At 47.9% G+C, this 19450-nt stretch overlaps 1 protein-coding gene across 1 annotated transcript in view; it reads right to left on the bottom strand.

The window, feature by feature from the left end:
• Positions 1 to 19450, bottom strand: part of LOC121832937 (ficolin-1-like) — a 103991-nt gene that overhangs the window by 70470 nt on the left and 14071 nt on the right. Inside the window, exon 2 of the mRNA XM_042288216.1 lies at positions 4029 to 4165. Within this exon, the coding sequence (XP_042144150.1) occupies positions 4029 to 4165 (137 nt within the window). The remainder of the gene's footprint in view (positions 1 to 4028; positions 4166 to 19450) is intronic.

Raw genomic sequence — 19450 nt, 5'->3', positions numbered from 1 at the left:
TATATAATATATATATATATATATATATATATATATATATATATATATATATATATATATATATATATATATATATATATATATATATATATATATATATAACTGAGAAGAAAAGAGAACCCTTGGTGAAAACAGCAACAACGGACGGTTTATTTTTTTACGTTTCGGCCGGCGTCCGGTCTACGTCAGTTTTCCGGATAAAGGCCGGACTCCGGCCGAAAGGCCGAGGATTAAACCGTTCGTTGTTGCTCTTTTCAGCAAAGATTTTCTTTTCTTCTCGTATGTATATATATATGTATATGGGTGATTTAATCTCCAATCGTGTAGGGAGAAATGATGGGTCCTAAAAGATTCCGTAAAAAATATACGTTCTTTCAAAATATGTTACTAGAACAACACTGCAAATTAGAACTGCAGAATTTGTTTTTTGTTTTTGAGATTTTGTTTATGAAAGGGCAGAAGGTAGGTCTGACGATTTCAGCTGTTATCATTTTTGACATATTTTAGAGTCTCGCAACGTTTAGATTATCTTTTTCACAACACTGGTATTTTTTTTTTTACAGCTTTAATACTTTATATATCAGGGTTAAAGTACACTGGAAGTGTGTCTTTTTATTTCATTTTATAAAATAAGGATTCCTGAATCATGCATCTTTGACAATAATGGGCCAAGTTTGAATCGAGCTAGCTATCGATGTAAAATTATTTAGACACAAAAACATATCCATTGGAAGGTTCTATCCAAAAGCGCTGTTAGGGCGCAGACGTTTCACGTCAGGCGAATCTGGTTCCTGCGCACGCGCTGTGCCCACACCTCGTGAGGGCTTGTTTGTAAACAGCGCGTTGACCGATAGAGCCTATCAATCATATAAACAATATCATCCATAACAACCATATGGACCATACAAACCAAATCAGCCGTACCAACCGTACGACCCGTCTCAACCATATGACGCGTACCCCATATTGCTATATGAAAATTCGCACGAAAAATGTAGGGACGCTTTACACATGCGACAGATTAGAACCGCCATTGCTGGGCTTCCCGAATCGAGATACCAAGCCACTAAAACGGGCTTTGACGAGCCTCCCCAAAGGTCAATGCTGGGGAGACACAGTCGAATCTAAAATTGCAATAACTTGTCCTGCGGTGGTAATGTTGGAGCGAAGTGATCAAAATAAGACGAAACACAAAATGAAGGTCGGTTATGGCGGCACCCATGAACAGCTGCTGCATACCGTCTATACGCTGTTTTTTTTTTAATAGGGACTATTTAGAAACTGTAATATTCTTAATCTAAGTATAGTTTAAAAGACACAACACTGTAAATATGAAAAGAACAGCTAAAACTACAACATTGAACGTCATTTTAAGAAAATACGGTTTTTCATATATGAGAAGCTTTTTATGTGTTTCTATAAATGCAATAAAATTTATTTGAGATATATTGTCATATTAAGCAGTGCGTTTGAAAAGACATATTTGCACCTGCATTCTACGACGCTTACCTCCGTCATTTCGTTGTTCACTTAAGTATTAGTTATTTTTGTAACATGATCATAGTTTTTATTGATTCTCGAGTGCACACACAGTTCGCCGAAACTTATGCATCGATAGTATTCATAGTATAATACGGTAAGGGGTTCTTCCGCACAGTCAGTTGGTTTACTTAGTAATCTACGGAACTGTAAATCATATATAGGACGTTTAAAAAGTTTTCCGTTAACTAAAGGCTCCCGAAAGGAAACAAAAATCCAAACAATCTGGTTAAGACACGCCGGTCAAACGATACATTTGGCGTGATAAAGAAATTTAGAGCAATATTGACGGCGAGAGGTTTATTTGAAATTCTGCGTGCCAAGTCCATGACGTCACTGGTCCTTCCGGAATGGCCATCTCGGTCGTGAAGGCGAATCCGCTCCGCCGCTCCTCCCCGCGCCCGGAACGCCGAAAGAGAAAAAAAGTGGAAAGGAGGTGCTGCCGACTAAAGCGCAGACCGCATGGCGCGTTTTCTGCACGCGAAAACGCGACGCGCTATGAACGCTCGCGCGGAAGCTGACGCAGGGGCACCCGCATGCAGACAAAGCCAAGCACCGCCGGCCGCGCGTTATCAGCGTTGCCAGATAACAGCATTCTCAACACGCGATGTAAATGTTGACACAAATACTACAAAATGACACACGAACGGGTTTGTGTGACAAAAGGAGCGTCTTTTCAATTTTTATATGGAAAATAAAAATGCTTTTAAACACTTTGAAATGTGCTGAATACGAAACAGCGTACTGCGCAGGATCACGTGATGGGCGAGAGCCGCTTCGACGCCTCGGAGCGCGCGTCTTGTTCTGGGTCGGCTAGAAAGCAACGCTCCCGCGAAAACGCGCGGCCGCGCGCAGGAAATGACGTTGATTTGACGCCGATTTGACGCCGACGCGCCTGAATCGCGAGCAAAAACGCTCCATGCGGTCTGCGCTTAAATCGCGTCTCGCGCCGTCATTATGGGTGTCATTTTTTTTTTTTTCGCTTAAAATTTATTTCCTGATACGCGTGTCCCAACCGGACTGTTTAAAAAAAATATTTTTTTCAAGGGAGGGGGGGGGGGGGGGGGGCGGGTGAGGGCCCTTTAGTCGAGCACCTGTGGGGAAAAAGCGTTCGTAGTAGGCGTTGCCGGAGGGAAGGCGGGGGGGGGGGGGGGGGGGGGGGGGGGGGCTGCGGCAGCTACACGAGAGCGCGCGCTCGGCCGCCGCTGTCGTGTCAGGCGTTGCCGAGGGGGGGGTGGGGCTGCGGCCCCTTCCGCTCCTCCCGGCACCGAGGAACATGGCGGCGCCTGAGGTATCTATTTCGCCAGCGACCGCAACCTCGGCAATTGCGAAACGTGGCCGACCACGCCAGTACACTGCATACGAACTGAGGGAACGAAAGATAACATTTATGCTTTCGCATTCCCAACTCATAAGAAAGCTGAGGTGTCCTCGGAATTATATTTCTTTCTCTCTCTTCTTTTTCCCGGGTTTCTTCTTCATTCCGAAGGTTTTTTTTTTTCCTTCTTCCGAGGGATTTTGGGTTGAGGGAAAAAACGGCTGAGGCATTGAAAGTGGCTTCGGGGGCCTCATTAAATGTCGGTTGCTAGTTGAAAGAACTCTACTACAGTGAACTATAGGTCACTATAACTGCACTGTCTGTCCTCGTGCCCACATGTTTTATTGTTTCGTGCTTTTCAAATCATCTTTACCAACCCGCTCAAAGTTAATTTTCGTTCTCTGGTGGTCTGGAGGTTTCCGCGTCGGATTAAAACACTTTCAAAGCTCCGGTTTGGTAGTGTTCGAACATCACAATCTGTCGGCCTCGAAGATTTTGGCGGCCGGGAGTCAACTTCTGACGAGGAGAGGTGTAAACACGCGCTTTTATGGGTTCGTTACGAAAGCAGAAAAAAGGGGATGTTTTTGTTGACGTCGGGTTTACGATAGCACAACAGGGCTCCCCTATCAAGAGTGATGGAAATAAAGCTATTATTATTATTATTATTAAGCTCCATTTAGTGAATGTTGATGGCGAAGAAAGGTTTTTGGCACATTTACTCAAATTCAAGCTTTAAACTCAGCAGATAATTGCGAAACGTGCTCATTCGTCGTAACGACGTTTGAACAGTATTTGGTTAGTCTGCCAGAGTATGGAAATTGTTGCACGCCGTAGATGAGAAATGTTTCCAGTGGAGTACGAATGCTAACCTGCGGTTTTTAGGGTGAGCCACGCAGTGCATAGCAATACACGAACTCGTAAAGATATATGATAATGATCCAGTTTGAACGGGCTGACGTGGAGACTGAATCAAGGATCCCGGGGTTCTGCAGCTGGAGCCTCCAATTCACGTGCTCTTAGTTGTGGTGCATTAACACAATCAACTACTGACACCCCTTAAAATTGTTGCACTGCCCCTTTTGAACGATCTTGCCTGTTCATCAAAATAAAAAGGGCAAAGATATCTTTAAAAGTGCAATTTGTATTCTCTCCTCTATGAGGAGATACTTACTGTCCATCCGCCGCCATCGGTCTCCATGTCACATTCCACGTCTACTGATTTGTCGCGAGGATAAATTGTATATTTTGTTTTCGTGCTGCTGCGTTCCCTCATTTTTATCTGGGAACAGCTTACCGTTCGATTTCCAGCTGAAAAAGAAAGGTGCGTAAAGCAGACATTACTTATCAAAGTTTCAAGGAGAGGGACTTCGTAAAAATCCGCCGGTGGTTCGGCCAGCGGTGCGGTACATCGGTTGTTAATTTATCACAAAAGGTCAGACATGCGAAGTGAGCGACGCAGGAGAACTTTGCTAAAATTTCAAACATAAAAAACGCGGGTCTTGTATATTATTTCGCATAGGAAACAAACGCGCGCGTACACACAGACTAAACCCTTGAAACAAAGTTGTACAAAATACTCAATAACAGTATTTAAGTTACCAAATACCTGCTTCATAAAGTATTTAAACTACTACTCAAGTTACGTACACTGTAAAGTATATGGAGTAGAGTACAAACACTTGAAGATACATCCGCGTTGCGTAATTTTTATCGACGTCTATGACAAACACAATTATACAGTTGAGAAAATCTTGTTTACCAGAATGATTTATTTGCACGCGACAGCATAAAACGACAAAAAAAAATCGTAGGGCTATTCTATGCAGTCCAACTATAAGGAGCATGAAATCACTGATACAAGTTACACACCATTTATGGGACAAAAGAAAGGTCGCTTTAGCTATAGTGACATTGCTGAATATCACTTCTTGTGGCGCCATTAGACCCATCTTTTGAGGGGACACTACCACTCCCCAACGTTTTTTAATAGTTTGCCAGGGGATTAATATAGTGTCAGAAAACTACAGAATCAATATTTTTCTACAGCGTCACATATATTTTGAATGAAGTCAAAATACGCAACTGCTCAAAACCAAAACCGAAACTGGATTGGGAGGAAGAAGAAATATAGAGGAGAAAGTTACCGAAAGGCACGTGGATGTGCAACTTTTTTTTTTCAATCAACTTGTTTACAGTCTTTTAGAAGCTACGAAAAAAATGGGCATCATATTTTTGTCAACTCTTTGTATTGAGTGAGTGCCTTGAATGAGCCATAAATTTGATTATCTTTGGTGGTTGTGTCTAAACCATAGAAAACGGCACGTGTCCACGAAGAAGAGAGTGAGCGGGAATCAAACCGGCCACTTCTCGATCGGCGGTTTTCGGGTGGAAAGATAATTACTTTCGAGCCGCAAATTGTGTTTTGTGTAATTGAGGTTTTATATGTCATGTAAAAATAACAAATAAAAACCTTCGCCACCTTAAATACCCTGTCAGTGTTCCTTTAACTACAATTCATAATCCCTAAATGGGGAGTTCACTATAAACGAACACGGGATACTGAAATGAGTGAATGAAAACAAAGAGAGCCCACATATAATAGCCATGGCACTGGTCACACCTTCTTCAAGTCGGTTGCGTTCAGACAGAAAGGCACTCAACGTTAGGGTATGCTTTGCTGGCATTTTAAGAGGTCATCCTGCTCGCGGTTCGTTTCCTCCAGTTTTCTGCTTATCAATGTTCGCTCACAGACTGTTCGCGAGAGCAATGGGTGCTAGACTGACGGCAAAAAGAAAATAAATAACAAATAAAAAACATTGACGTTTTTCTTTATAGTGCAAATTAAATGCAAAGGGGCAAGCGAGCTGGACAGTAATGATGAAAATAATCCCTTGAGAAGGGGAACAAGAGGGACAAGGGACAAACATGAATCTCCAAACACGTTTTTCTGTAGCGGGGTCAAATATACAAAAAAAAAACAGTGTCTTCTTTTTGTCTCCGTAGTATAAAAGAGTTGCAGTGTAAAAAAGTACTGTACATCAATACGTTATTTTTTTTTTGCATTAGGCAATAGAGGGCAGCATCTGCAATCAGCGAAACATGGAAAAATATGTCACACCTTTTGTTATTTAAACAATAAAGATTAAATCTAGCACTTTCACCGTCACATACCGTAAAAACCCGCATATAATACGAACCCGCGTATAATACGAGGCATGATTTGAGGACCGCAAAGAAAAAAAAAAGTTTTATCCGCGTATAATATGAAACAATTTAAGGACCGCGAAAATATTCCGCCTAAAATGCAACCCAGGAAGTCTTAAGAAAAACGTATATTTGCGTCGTAATTGAACCTTAATCACTGTCATCACTTCCATCAGACTCCTTGTCCGATGCCTCCTCCCTCAGGCAGTCGTCTTTAGTGCCGTCGAGCACATTTGAAATTCCGTACTTCTTGAAAGAGCGAGCGACGGGCGTGCACCATGGCAGTGAAAGCCCGGCGCGGCGTATAATGCGAACAACCCATTGTACCCAATGTCGGCTCATCAAAGTTTTCTGGCCCTCTCTTGCATCAGCTTGATGTCTACGGCGACGTGCCGTTCACGTTCCTCTTTTACAAAGTCGCCGAGACTTGCCTCGACGTCGGCGAGCACGCCATTTTTTGGGCCTCCAAAGCTTCTTCTCGTTCCGTTGCACGGGAACAGAGCTTGCTTTCGTCGTCTCCATCCGCGGATGCCGCCTTCATTTTCGGCGAATTGTCGCCCGGCAGCACTGTTGCCGATGTCTTCCGCAACCAAAATTACTTTTCTTTATGAAGGCGGCTGAGCATCGTTTTCGGCGATTCGCGCCGACGCCATTGCCTAGCCTGACCGTGGATACATGGTGGCTTCTCGGACATTGTGATTTTAATGATGATGATGATAGCTGTTTTGAACGCCATATTGCTACGAAACCGAAACCACGTCAAACTGCGTCAGATCGCGCCTCATAGAAGCTGAAAATTGTTGGGACCCACGTATAATACGAACCGAAAATTTTACATGGCAAAATTTGAAAAAAGCCTCGTATTATATGCGGGTTTTTACGGTAATTAAGAATCAATAGCAAGAAAAGGGCAAGGGATTGAACTCCATTGGCATGGGGTGGGAAGTTATTATATTATAGGTAGCAAAATATAACCACACCGAAAACCAGCAGGCTGTTTTGACGCTGTGCTAATTTGGCAAGTGCTCTTCTGTCACTGTGCTGTTTGAACGCCGTTTTCTTCTGACGCCGTGCTGTTGAGACGCGTACTGTTTTGACGCGTCCTGTTCTGTCGCTGCGCACTTTTGATGCCGCACTGTTTTGACCTTGTTGTTTGCTGTTTTGTCGCGTGCTATTTTGTCGTGTGCTGTTCTGTCGCTTTCCCGATTTTTCGGGAAACTTGGACGTCAGCGCACACGTTTTACAGCGGCGAGGCCCCGAAACATGGTTTTCAAACCCGGCAAGAAAAGAAGCGGCAGCTCGAGGAAAGCGAGGAGCACGAGCGGACATTCCATCGCTCGGGAGAAGTGTGTTTGGGCGTCTCGCCGCAGCGAGGCGCCTGTCACGTGGCTTTCCTCTCATCCGCTGTCTGCTGCCCTACCTTTTCAATTTCCGCGGCCGCTTCTCGTGGCTATCTGCCAGGCTTTGTCAGTATAGAGAAGGATATGCTTTTAGACATGGACTTCTAGCGCGAGGGCTCTATCTGCAGAAGAGCGCTTCAAAGCAGCGACCTTGAGCTCTCGTGCTTTTACCATTGGCCGCATTCAAAGATTAAGCGTGAACGGATCGTAGGGAGTATTCATTGGCGGCCATAGTTGTATGCGCGACTGCTGAGCGCGTGCTGACGGTGAGCTTCCGCAGTTCTTTTGCAACTTGAATTCTGCATCATCAAGACTGCCGTTCTTAGCAGCCTATTATTGTGAGCTCGTTCTCAGCATGCCCTCCTAACATGGTACTCAAATATGTCGTCCAGCGAAGTCAGTCAGCACCGCAGAGAAGAGCTCATGTTGACTCGCGTCGTGATTCTTTCTTTCCGGTTATTATCGGCCACTGCCGCAATATAGCTTTCCAGGGGAACCCAGGAGACCTTGCAACGAAGAGAATTCTGGGGCTGTTTGGACGTACGCCCGTGCCAGACTCGAACGCTTTGCATATCCTGGTGGCGGCACTATTCATTCTTTCCTCTCATTAAAAGCTCACAACACACACAAAAAAAAAAAATAAAGCGAAGGGAAAAGAATGTTATCACTTATTCTGTCTTGCTTTGATAAGAAGAAAAAGCAGCGGACGAGAACGGACGTATTTTTGGCGTTCCCGATATGCTCGGCCCCAAGGAACGTTTATGACTGCCTCATCCAGTTCTAAACTCAACGTGGATTGTCGGGGGGGGGGGGGGGGGGGGGAGGCAACCCCGGAGAACCCGAATGAGGTGAGCGGCACTTCCAGCGTTTTTTAGACAAACCCATGGCAATATAAAGAGATGGACATGAACGTCGGTTGTCAAGATGGGCTCACCGCCACTGCCGCGGAGATTCCGACGAGTCAAACGGTGGGTATGGCCACCATTCTCAAGCCCCCGACGTTTCAAGTACCAGAATACTTTGTTTTTAGTGAGTCAACACAACCATCTCTAAACCAGCCAGGCTCCGATGAGCAAGTTTTAAAGGCCGATCCTCTCGAGTATATCAAAATAACATCTCATTGAAATTCTGAAAAATATCCTCGGAGACTCGCATAATTCCGTGCCCCCCCCTTCCCCCCCCCCCCCCAAAAAAAAAAAAAAAAAAAAATAAGCGGGCCGAGCCGCGTAAAAGGCACTTCAAAAAGAAATCGAAGCCAAGATGGTGACAGATCTCCCGGAAAAGCACAGAGAAACGAAGTGCGATTCTAGCGCCGCCGTGGTGGCTGCGGAAAGCAGAACGTCACTCTTCAAGAACGCAGAGTCGGGGAGTGGCGCTCTGGCGAACCCTACCGAAGAAAAAGAAGACGAGTGGAAGACAATCATGAGCAAGAGGAAAAGGAAGTGTCTCCACCGAGGTTCAGCTCAGCTTCAAGCACCTCCGCGACCCAAAACTCCGAAGAAGTGGCAGTACGAGTACAAGATCCGCCTGGCGCGATCTAGAGTCTCAGTCAAGACGCTCCTACCAAAACTGGAGATACATCTGCAAGGCACAGAAATAGCCACTGCATTCTCTATGCACCTCATCGAAAAGGCCAACACGATCTCGGTCCGCGTGGACTCGAAAGAATCGACCGAATGACTTGAAAAGTTTAGGGTGGTCACCATCAAGGAACAGAAAATCCCGTCCAGGTGTTTAGAACCTATGGCCCTACCTACAGCAAGGGTGTTATCTATGATGTCTACCCCCTCCAAGAGGACCATCAAGATGACACGCTGAATATCGAGATTGAATTCGAGAAGATTCACGTAGTTGCGGCTCGCCGGCTCGGAAAATCATATACTGCAATCCTAACATTTGACGGTGGGAAACTATTATGATGCGTGGTCTACGGGAAGAGGTTCATGCGACTGTCCCCCTTCAAGCCAAAAGCGGTTACATCCAGCAACTGCCACCGCACCGGCCACAAGGCCGAGATCTGTCCCAACGATTCTGTGTGCCCGCGCTGCGGAACTCAAAACCCAGCCCCGACCAGCCCTACGCAGGAACCTGCGTGCCGACATTACCCCTTTCTGCCAAAGGTGCAAGAAGAAGGGCCATCTTTGGACGAACCGCCAATGTCCGACGGGGCAAGGAATCAACAAGAAGATGAGAGAGGAAGTTTATAGCTACCGAGAGCAGCGCATGCTCCAGGAACAACAGCAACTGCTTCAACAGCGGCAGCACCAGAGGCAGCCCCAGCAACAACAAGCCGAAGCCGAAGTCAGGGCAAACAGAGTCCCGATCTCCCCAAGCGGCTCCTTGTGGATCAACAAAGCGATGCAAGGCACAATGCCCTCACCGCCATCCAACTTGACGGCCAAAATTCAAGAACTACGCAGCAAGTTCAACTTCCCGAAGGCTGAGCTGGACAACGTTCACGCGGCGCTCAAGGCACAGCAAGAGGAAGACAAGAAACACTAGTCGATCTGGACTCAGGCCAGATCACTCTGCAGCCTGTCCCCACAATAGCATGATAAGGGTTCTCAAGTGGAACTGCCGGAGTCTCGGCCAGCGAGCAGCTGAGCTACGACTAAAACTACTGGACGTACCCGACGAGCACCCTGACGTTCTTTTACTTCAAGAAGCTCACTCCATACAATTCAAATTTTGGCAGTATTTATGCTACCCACGCCCTACGATCACCCCAGTGACAAGACAGACAGACCTGTCATCCCCCTCCAAACCAAGTTATGCAGTGGCCTACATGCGCAGCGTTTGGCCTCAGCACCAAATTGAACCCAGGCAGTTTTGCACTGAAAATCAAGAAGTCATCGCGGTGCGAACCTCGGTCCATAAGCACCACAACATCATATTCGTATCGGTCTACTACAGGCCGGGCATCAAGAAGGTCGACCACGGGTGGATCGCTCACCTACACCATTTGTACCCGAGAGACCAGAAGCTGTACGGCGGAGATTTTAATCTTCAACACACTGCTTGGGGCTACAATTACCAGACGCAAAGAGGGACGATCTGCTGGGCGGAATGCAGACATTTCGACTTCATCTCGTTAATAAGCAAGGCGCGAAGACCAGGATGGCAGCTAGAGCCGGGCAAAAGGACACCTCGCCCGACATGACTTTAACTTCGAACACGTTCACGCATCATCGCAAATGGAAATGCCTCCCGGACAACTTGTGTAATGGCCACTTCACGATAGCAATCAAGTTCCCGCCAAGTCGTTAATTGAAGGACGGCACGATAAAGATGATAAATATCGTGCACTGGGATAAATTCAGAAAAATTCCTACAGGAGATGACTTCGTAGACTCCGGCTTTGAAGATCTCCTGCACAGCGTGCTCCAGGGAGCCATTATAGAATGCAGCGTGGAAGAAGACGCCCCTAGACCCGACCTTAATCTTCGCAAGATCTGGGCTAAGCGGCTTCAGTCGGTACAAAAGTACCGCAACGGTCGGAAGATCCCTGCAGCTCGCCATGATATCACGAGGGCTATGGTGGAGGCTAAAGGAAATTCCTCCGTAATTCCCATTCCCAAACCAGGAAATGCCAAGGGAAATATCGGCAATTACAGACCCATGTCGATGACTTCCTGCGTTTTCCAAACCATGGAAAGGATGGTACTCACTTGCATGAAATGGTTTCTGGAGTCTACCAGCGCCTTCCACCCTGCACAGAAGGGCTTTCGCCCCAGCCTAGGCACACAGAAAAGCCTGATTCTCATTTCGGCCGGCATCATCCGAAGCAAAGAAAGCAAGCTCGAACACTCAGACGCAATCGTTGCTCGACATCAAAAGCATTCGACTCTTTACCCCATGAATCGATCAATTGAGAAGCAAGGACACCGGGACTAACAAGCATAACCTTGAATTTCATCAAAAGTTTCTTAGAAGGGAGAACATACACAATGGTTTGTGGTCTTTTCGAGAGGGTTAACACGCGAGTGAACCGGATCGGAGTCCCCAAGGTTCTGCACTCTCGCCGACCTTATTCAACATAGTCATGGCCACCCTGCGGCACGAACTCGTCAAGATAAAAGATTTAGGATTCACGGTGTATGCCGACGACGTTACCATCCTGTCGAAGAATCACATGAGCATAGCTGCGCAGCAAGAATCTTTACAAAACGTACTGGACGTGATTGAAGCTCATCTGGCCCGGGTCGGGGATAAATGCTTCACCAGAAAAGACCAACTACATCGTCATAGCATCGAAAGCACTTCAAGACAATAAGATCGCTGAGCAGATGAACCTCATACTTGCGCGGAAAAAAATCCAGCCATCTCCCTCGATCAATATATTGCGAATCACGATCGAGGAGAACGCATCTGCCTACGCTTAACTAGAATACACCATCGAACACTGCAGCTCGGCACTTTATGTCATTAGGCGAATATGCAGTGCCCGAGGAGGTGCAACCGTAGCCATTGCCGAAGGGATGTACACGGCCCTTGTAGTATCGCGAGTGTGCTATGGTGCCAGGCACTTCTGGCTCAGGAAGGGACAGTGGCAAAGACTGGAAACCCTTAACAACCAGCCAAGACGGGAGATCACGGGTCTGCCGAAGTTTACCCCCCGGGGTGAGCTCTGGACTTTAGCCGGCATCAATGATCTGTACGACGTTGTAAAGGCTCGCATGGATGACCAGGACGAAAGGCTTGAGTTCACAACCCAAGGCAGGGCCATCGTTGAACTTCTAAGAAAGACTACTAATTACCTTCCAAACTCTCCGCTAGTCTTCCTTCTCGGGAAGACCTGACGGAGGTCACCTACAGCAAGCCCTTACCCCGCGAGGGAGACGCCGAGCAAGTTGCAAGACGAGCCAAGGCGCACATCAAGCTAGTTGAAAGCTAGGACCGGAACCACACTGTTGCTGCCTAAACGGACATGGCAAGCGTCGAGAGACCGATACCCTGAAAGTCGGTCGCAGTCGATTTCCCTGCTTTAAACAGAAATCATCACCAAAATATCCCAGCCAAGTCCTCTACAAAGCAAGAAGAACTACATGCTACTTCGTGCTGTTCACTTGGCGCCTGTAAATGCATCATTAACTCTGAAAGCATACCAGGGAATCTTTGGATATTCTCGGATTCACAGGATGCCGTCAAGGAGTGCAGAACCCGAAACAGTCCTTGCAGACTTATCCGCCATATCAAGCATATTGTCTCGCAACTTGCAAATAGAGGTGTACAAGCAAGAACTGGATGGGCCCATGCCGGAATCCCAGGAAATGAAGGAGCAGATCGAATTCCCCGTCCCGTGTTTTTTAAATCCGGGCAAGTAGAGCTGCTTCCAGTACCACACGACCACGGGTAATTCACGGCTTGCGACCCAGTACCGACCCCATTCGACTACGCGGCGAGTACGATCCCAGAGAAGCCAGGATCCGAATAAGGGAAAAATACAGAACAAAACTAAAATCCCTGCAGACCCTGATCCCCTTCCCAGGAAGGATTTCGGTCGAAGGGCGAGAGTACTTCTACTAAGAATAAGGGCTAAAGCGACAATAGACCCGGCCAGAATTGCGACCTGGGGAAAAAGGTAGAAATCCGACCATTGCAAGAGGTGCGACACGGGCCTGAAGCACGACATGGCCCACATACTGTGGGACCGCCCTGCACTCGAGGAAGCAAGGAATAAACATCGATACCAAGACATCGCTACACTTAAAGGTTGGGTCACCCTCCCGGACAGGAACAAGACAAAAGACGGGTGTTACGAAGCCTCCCAGACATTGTTTTCGAGGCCAAGCAGGACATCCACATATACTTGCCTAACTCCTTAATCCTCATGCCAGCGCCCAGCCCTCGGAGTCACCGGCGCACTCTTTCTTACCCCAACCCTCTATTTGGTATTAAACGCTTTCCAAACCAAACCATGTCTTGCTTTCCGTCTGCCTTCTCTGCGTTCTGCAATCACGAACTGTTCAACCAACGTAAACTTTGTCTTCCCTTCTTGGATAATTTTACGTGCCGTACATCCGAGGGTCACAACGCGTACAGCAATTGCGGGGGAATTATATATCTCCGGAATGTTCTCTTACATTGACTCTTGGGCGATAACAGATGTTCGGGACTCTTCCGTCACACCCTGCATCCAAGCAGTCAATATAGTAAACTGGTCTGCATGGGACCAGTACATTACGGTGACTGCTTGGACGCTAAAACAAGATTAGAGCTCACAGACCCAGGTTGGACTGGGCACTCCGCTATATTACTACGGTGCCTGATGTGTTTCGCGTCCTATCCTGCCCATACATCGAAAATGGACCTGAAATGGCAATACATGGCGCCAGAGAAGCGGGAGTGCTATGCTGTCGGAGGTCGCGATCCTTGCGGTTGGCCTTCTAAATGCTGGCGAAAAGTACAAGCATACGCGAGTGTCACTGTCTTCGCGGCGTCCCAACTCGTGGCTGCCGGAGCTTCCGTGGTCTGTCACCAGCAGCAGAACAGGCGTCTGCCACATACACCCCCGCTGCTGAGACGCCGTCAGGATCACGACCGGCGACAGCATGACACTTAAATGACGTCGTCAGGCATAAACCAAGGGACCACTTTTTTTACGCGAAAACCAACTCCCGCCCAGCTTTTTTTTAGTCTGTGTTGTCACGTGACATGACCCGCCGTAGTAATTCGGATCCATTTGGGTGAGACTTGGAACAGTCAGGAGGTGACAGTGGGTGACAGTTAAACGAGTGCTGTCGTCACCATTGACCTATTAGCCTAGGTGAACATATACTCATGGTGGAAGTTAGCTAATGAACTAAACTATGTTAATTAACCTTTTATTTTTTGCTATTACGGGTCAGGTTGCAACTGCATTATTGACATCAATTAATATTAGAGGGCAATCCAACAAAAAGCTGAAAAAAAGTAATCCTTTCCACTATGATAATCAATAAAGTTTCACGTGCTCTAATACGATTTAAAACGCGCGCCAAAAGCGCTCGGCAAGCCCTGCCCACAACGGCGCTTGAAAGAGTGACGCAGTCGTTTCAATGATGTCGCCATGATATCGGCGGCATGTCCTTAGTGGGTGCGCAGACGACAAAAGCGACGATGTGTCTAAAATGACTGCGGGATTTTTTTTATTGTGCGAAATTTGCACACAATTTTTAAATCAGCGTAAAAACGTAAATTTGAATTAAATAATATTGAAACTGCATTAACGTTTTGGCATTTTTTTTTAAATTGGTTTCACCTCTAATTGTATTCTCGTCCATACAGCAATCGCAACATGACCAAACCAATAACACAAATATATAACTAACATATTTGAGCTATTCACTCAACTTACCATGACGATTGTCCTCTCATCTAATGTGCGCCGTGACAACACCTCCTAGATAAGAAAGCCTAAGTGCTTTCCTGGGTCAGCAAAGAAGGCCGCCAGAGGTCAGAAATTGGACACGACTACGGCGTCACCGTTCGGCTTACAGTCGGGTTCTCATTGATTGGACACGAGTTCCAGATGACTGCTGACGCCGTACTCGTGTCCAACCTCTGGCCTAAAGTGGCCTCCTTTACTGACGCAAGAAAGCACTTAAGCTTTCTTATTAGGAGGTGCTGGCCGTGCCTGATAAATAGTGAAGACGACACTCGTTTAAACTTCACTGATCTTTGTTTTGTTTCTTGGAGTTAAATCTAAACCCCCTGTATGAAACTCGTTTCAGATACTAGTAATATGACGACAGAAAATTTAAATGCAAGTAAGTTATACTGTCAATAAAAAACGGTCATAGATGAGTTGTCTATAAACTATAAAGACCTCAGGGGCTGCTTGTCTATAAACTCCTGTTTACGGTAGTATTAAAAAAGTGAAAGCCGTTTACAACTCCCTGTAACCCCGAATTGGAGCTCAGCTCTTGAGGAGGATGAAGGAAGGGTACTCCTCCCCTCATTCTTTAATATTCTCCGGGGGGTCACCTGACCTAGGAGGGAGGGGGTCACGTGACCTCGGGGGGTGTCGCGTGACTTCGGGGGGGAAGGAGGGGGGTCACGTGACCTCGGGGAGGGGCCACGTGACCTGGGGGGGTAACGTGACCTTGAGGTGACCTTGAAAGGGGTCATGTGACCTCGGGGGGTCACGTGACTGGGAGGGGTCACGTGACGTGGGGATGATCTTGAGGGGTCACGTGGGGTCATCTTGGGGTCACGTGACCTTGAGGTGACCTCGGGGGTCGCGTGACCTTGGGGTGACCTGGGGTCACGTGACCGTGGATGACCTTGGTAGGGGTCGCGTGACCTTGGGGTGACCTTGGGGGGTCACGTGGCCTTGGGGTGACCTTAGTTACGCCGACGGCGACGGCGACACCGCTCAAGCCGGACACGGGCGCCTAAGAGCTGCACTCTAAAAATGAAAGCCGTTTACAACTTAACTCCCTGTAACGCCGAATTAGAGTGCAGCTCTTGAGGGGGAGGAGGAAAGGGTACTGAAGGTCCCCTGTTCTCGGGGGGGGGTCACGTGACCTCGGGGTAGGGGGGTCCACGTGGGGGTCACGTGACCCCCCCCCCCGAGGGCCCGTGACCCCCCCCCCCCCGTGACCTCGGGGAGGGGGGTCACGCGACCTCGGGGGGGGGGGTCACGTTACCTGGGGGTCACGTGACCCCCAGAGAAATTTTCCCGCTAGATTTAGCGGGTAAATTTTTCCGCTAGATTTAGCAGGGAAATTTTTCCGCTAGATTTTGCGGGGAAATTTTTCCGCTAGATTTAGCGGGGAAATTTTTCCGCTAGCTTTAGCGGGAAAATCTTTCCGTTAGATTTAGCGGGGAAATTTACGCATAATGCACCGCGCGGTTACGCCGACGGCGACGCCGCTCAAGCCGGAAACGGGCGCCTAAGAGCTGCGCTCTACAAAATTTAAGAGTACATTTGGTGTTATGATTTTGTTAAGCCTATGGTGTTTGTGTGTGTGCGTGTTTAACGCAGGCTGAGTAGGTTGTTGAGGTCTCGACTTCGGTCACGACATGTTATTGTTGAATGGGTAAAAGCTCTTTCACACAGTCGCCTTTGAGTGTGTTGGACCGCGTTGAGTTCCCATGTAACGAGATAACACAGAGCCTGTAGTACAGAGAGGGTTTCACTGCGCGACGGGGGTCACGTGGTTTTTGGGTCGTTTTTTGGTCAATGCCCCGCATGCGCACTTGAGACCGATCTCCGCGAGAGACGTCCGCCATGAAATTTCAAGCTCTTCCCTTGGTCTGAGATGACACCCCCTTTCCCAGTGGAGGGGTGGGGTTGGGGGTGCAGGGGGGGGGGGACAGGGATGCGGAGGGGACTGTGATGTCTTGACTTGGTGTGCGGAGGGGGAGAAAGGGAGTCAAGATGCATGTGTAATTATAAAGTCGGCTGGTTTCCGGGTTGAGGGGGAAAGGGTCTCAAACGCAATAAACCTCCCCTCTGGCTACGCCCCCCCTCCCCCCCCCCCCCCCCCCCCCGTTATCTTTCGAATTGTTCCGACGCCTCTGAGGGCATCTTGGGAAAACATTCTTGGTCGCACTGGAGTGTTCGTTGGCAGGTGTGGAATCATTCCCGTGGAGCAGCGGATCAGCATTACCGACCTCGACGAGCTCTGACTTCAGAATCCCAAAGATCGGAGGATTGAAATGTTCGAGGCGTGTCTAGTCACTCTCTAACAAATTCATTGTGCAGAGGGAACCCGAAGATGCATCAATCAGTCCGTCTTTTTCTTTGTATTCTTGTGTTTCTTAAAAAAAATGTTTTTAGCTGGGAGGGCTAATCTAGTGCGCTCAGTGGCGTCACTGAAGGGGGGGGGGGGGGGGGGGGGGGGGAGACGAGCAGCCCCTTGTGCAGCGGTCAGGGGGTGCAGCTGGGCAGTAAATGGGGGGGGGGGGTGTCACGGTGGCCCAGCGCCGCGACGCCCCCTGACAGCGGAATGTTGTCGCTGATTCTAGCGACCCCGCGCTATGCTCTCGTTTGTTTTAGAAGAAAGCACAATTACATGGATGTACAAGGAAGATAGCGAGCATCAAATATATCTAAAAAGTATATCGAACATTATATAGTATGTACCGGGTATTTGTGAAAAACACGCACCCAGATTTCCGCTTGTGAGACATGCCAGCTGAATGAAGGAAGGAATATACAAGACAGAGAGAGAGACACAAGGTGCATACACATGCACTCCTCTGGACACAACCATTTACTGAATAACGACTTTTCTTTCGCTGACTTTCATTTAATGGATAACTTCTTTTCCTTTGTCGACTTTGATTATTGCCTAAATGAAATATTCATTATATTCATCACTTCAGTTTAGAAAAACCTTGCTTCCCCAGACGTAACGTCTTCTGTGGGCTCATTCAGGCTATTTTACACGGGGGGCGCTTCCTGCAAATACTTCTTTTCTTTTGTATGTAGTACAATGAAGGCAGTGCTTACGCATTCGTCCTCCTCGATGGCTATACTATGTTTCACCTTATGTTGTACCCGAGGGGTGGGGGATCGGTGGCCGAGTGGTCTAGCACACACCAGCTCGGAGCACCTGGAGCGAAAGCTCGCGCTGCAGAACCCAGAGGTCCTGGGCTCAATCCCCACCTCTGCCCGTTTCGATCCGGATAAGCATCGTACCGGGGTGCGGTCGTGTATCACTACTGCGTGGCGCACGTTAAAGACCCCTGGCAAGCAGTCGTACTGCACTGGTTAAAGTGCTTATCTACAGTGGGTAACAACGTCGCCATGTTCTGGCAGACTAAACTCCTGGATAGCTAGGTTCGACATTGTACATGTACCTTTTTTTAGTACACGGAAGTGACGTCATCACGTCTGATTGGTTGGAAACAAAAGTGACCTAATTTCCCTAGAAAAATGTGCGCGGAGTCGGCAAAACTGGGCGGAGTCGGCTACCGGACGTGACAACAAAATGACGTTTCGTTTTGTACCGAGTACGTTTCAAAAGGTACTTGCTCGGAACAAGGTGTCATTGGCAGCATGTGTTCGGCGGCGAGGCGTCGCCGTCTCGTCATTTCGTCTTTTTCTTTAATAGAGCTTTTTTTTTCGCCAGAAAGGCTGTATCGGGAACACCGCGATGCATTCGAGCTCGCGGAGGAGATCTTTTGGAAGCAATACATACCGCCTGCCCAAGATCGTGGTGCGATGGTTGTGCGACGAACTTCGCGAGGAACCGGAGGTGGGGAGAGTGCGTACCTCGTGGACGGTCATGACTGTGGAGCTTCAAGTGTTGTGTGCACTGCGCTTCTACGGCACGGGGAGCTTCCAAGGCATGGTGGCGACCGACGAACACGTAGCGCGGGACCAAAAGACAGTCAGCGTTGCGGTCCGCGCCGTGTCCGTCGCTATCGTGCGTCGTCTCGGGGTCCAGCGTGGCTGGATCCACTTCCCCGAGACGCCGAGCGAGAGGTTCGTCGCGGAGAAGGGCTTCAGGCTGTTCGGCAGGATACCCGGCGTCATCAGTTGCGTGGACGGGACCATGGTTTCCATCGTCGGCCCGTCCAAGAACGACCCCACCGTCACGAAGGCGGCGTACTGGTGCCGCAAGTACTTCTACGCCCTCAACGTGATGGTGGTAAGTACACTCATGTTACGTTGTCAAAACGCGCCCCAAATCTCTAGAAAAAAAAAAAACGTATTGCCGATACGGTTTAAGTATGCCGTTTTATGACTGCCGGCTGTGGGGTCTCACGACTGCACGAGCGTGTGCTCTACGTAGCATGTGAGCCGTGCGACGCTTCTCCCAAAAATAATACTTGTCTGTTAAAACGTGCAAGCTTCCGTAAAAAAAAACAAAAAACAAAAAAAAACATTATTTTTGTTTTAAGGTAGTTAGTTGTACCTTGCATCCAGGAAGGTGTGTTGACATGCATGTGTCAGACAAAATAACTTAAAAGGTTCTGAAATTCCGACTGCTTTGTGAACCATAAGTACAATCTACTACTTGTGGATTCAGGTAATTACATGTCAATATCTCTC

Source organism: Ixodes scapularis, unplaced genomic scaffold (assembly GCF_016920785.2).
Source record: "Ixodes scapularis isolate PalLabHiFi unplaced genomic scaffold, ASM1692078v2 ptg001274l_1___fragment_1__unscaffolded, whole genome shotgun sequence".
Classification (NCBI taxonomy): domain Eukaryota; kingdom Metazoa; phylum Arthropoda; class Arachnida; order Ixodida; family Ixodidae; genus Ixodes; species Ixodes scapularis.
This window is presented reverse-complemented; position numbering and strand designations above follow the sequence as displayed.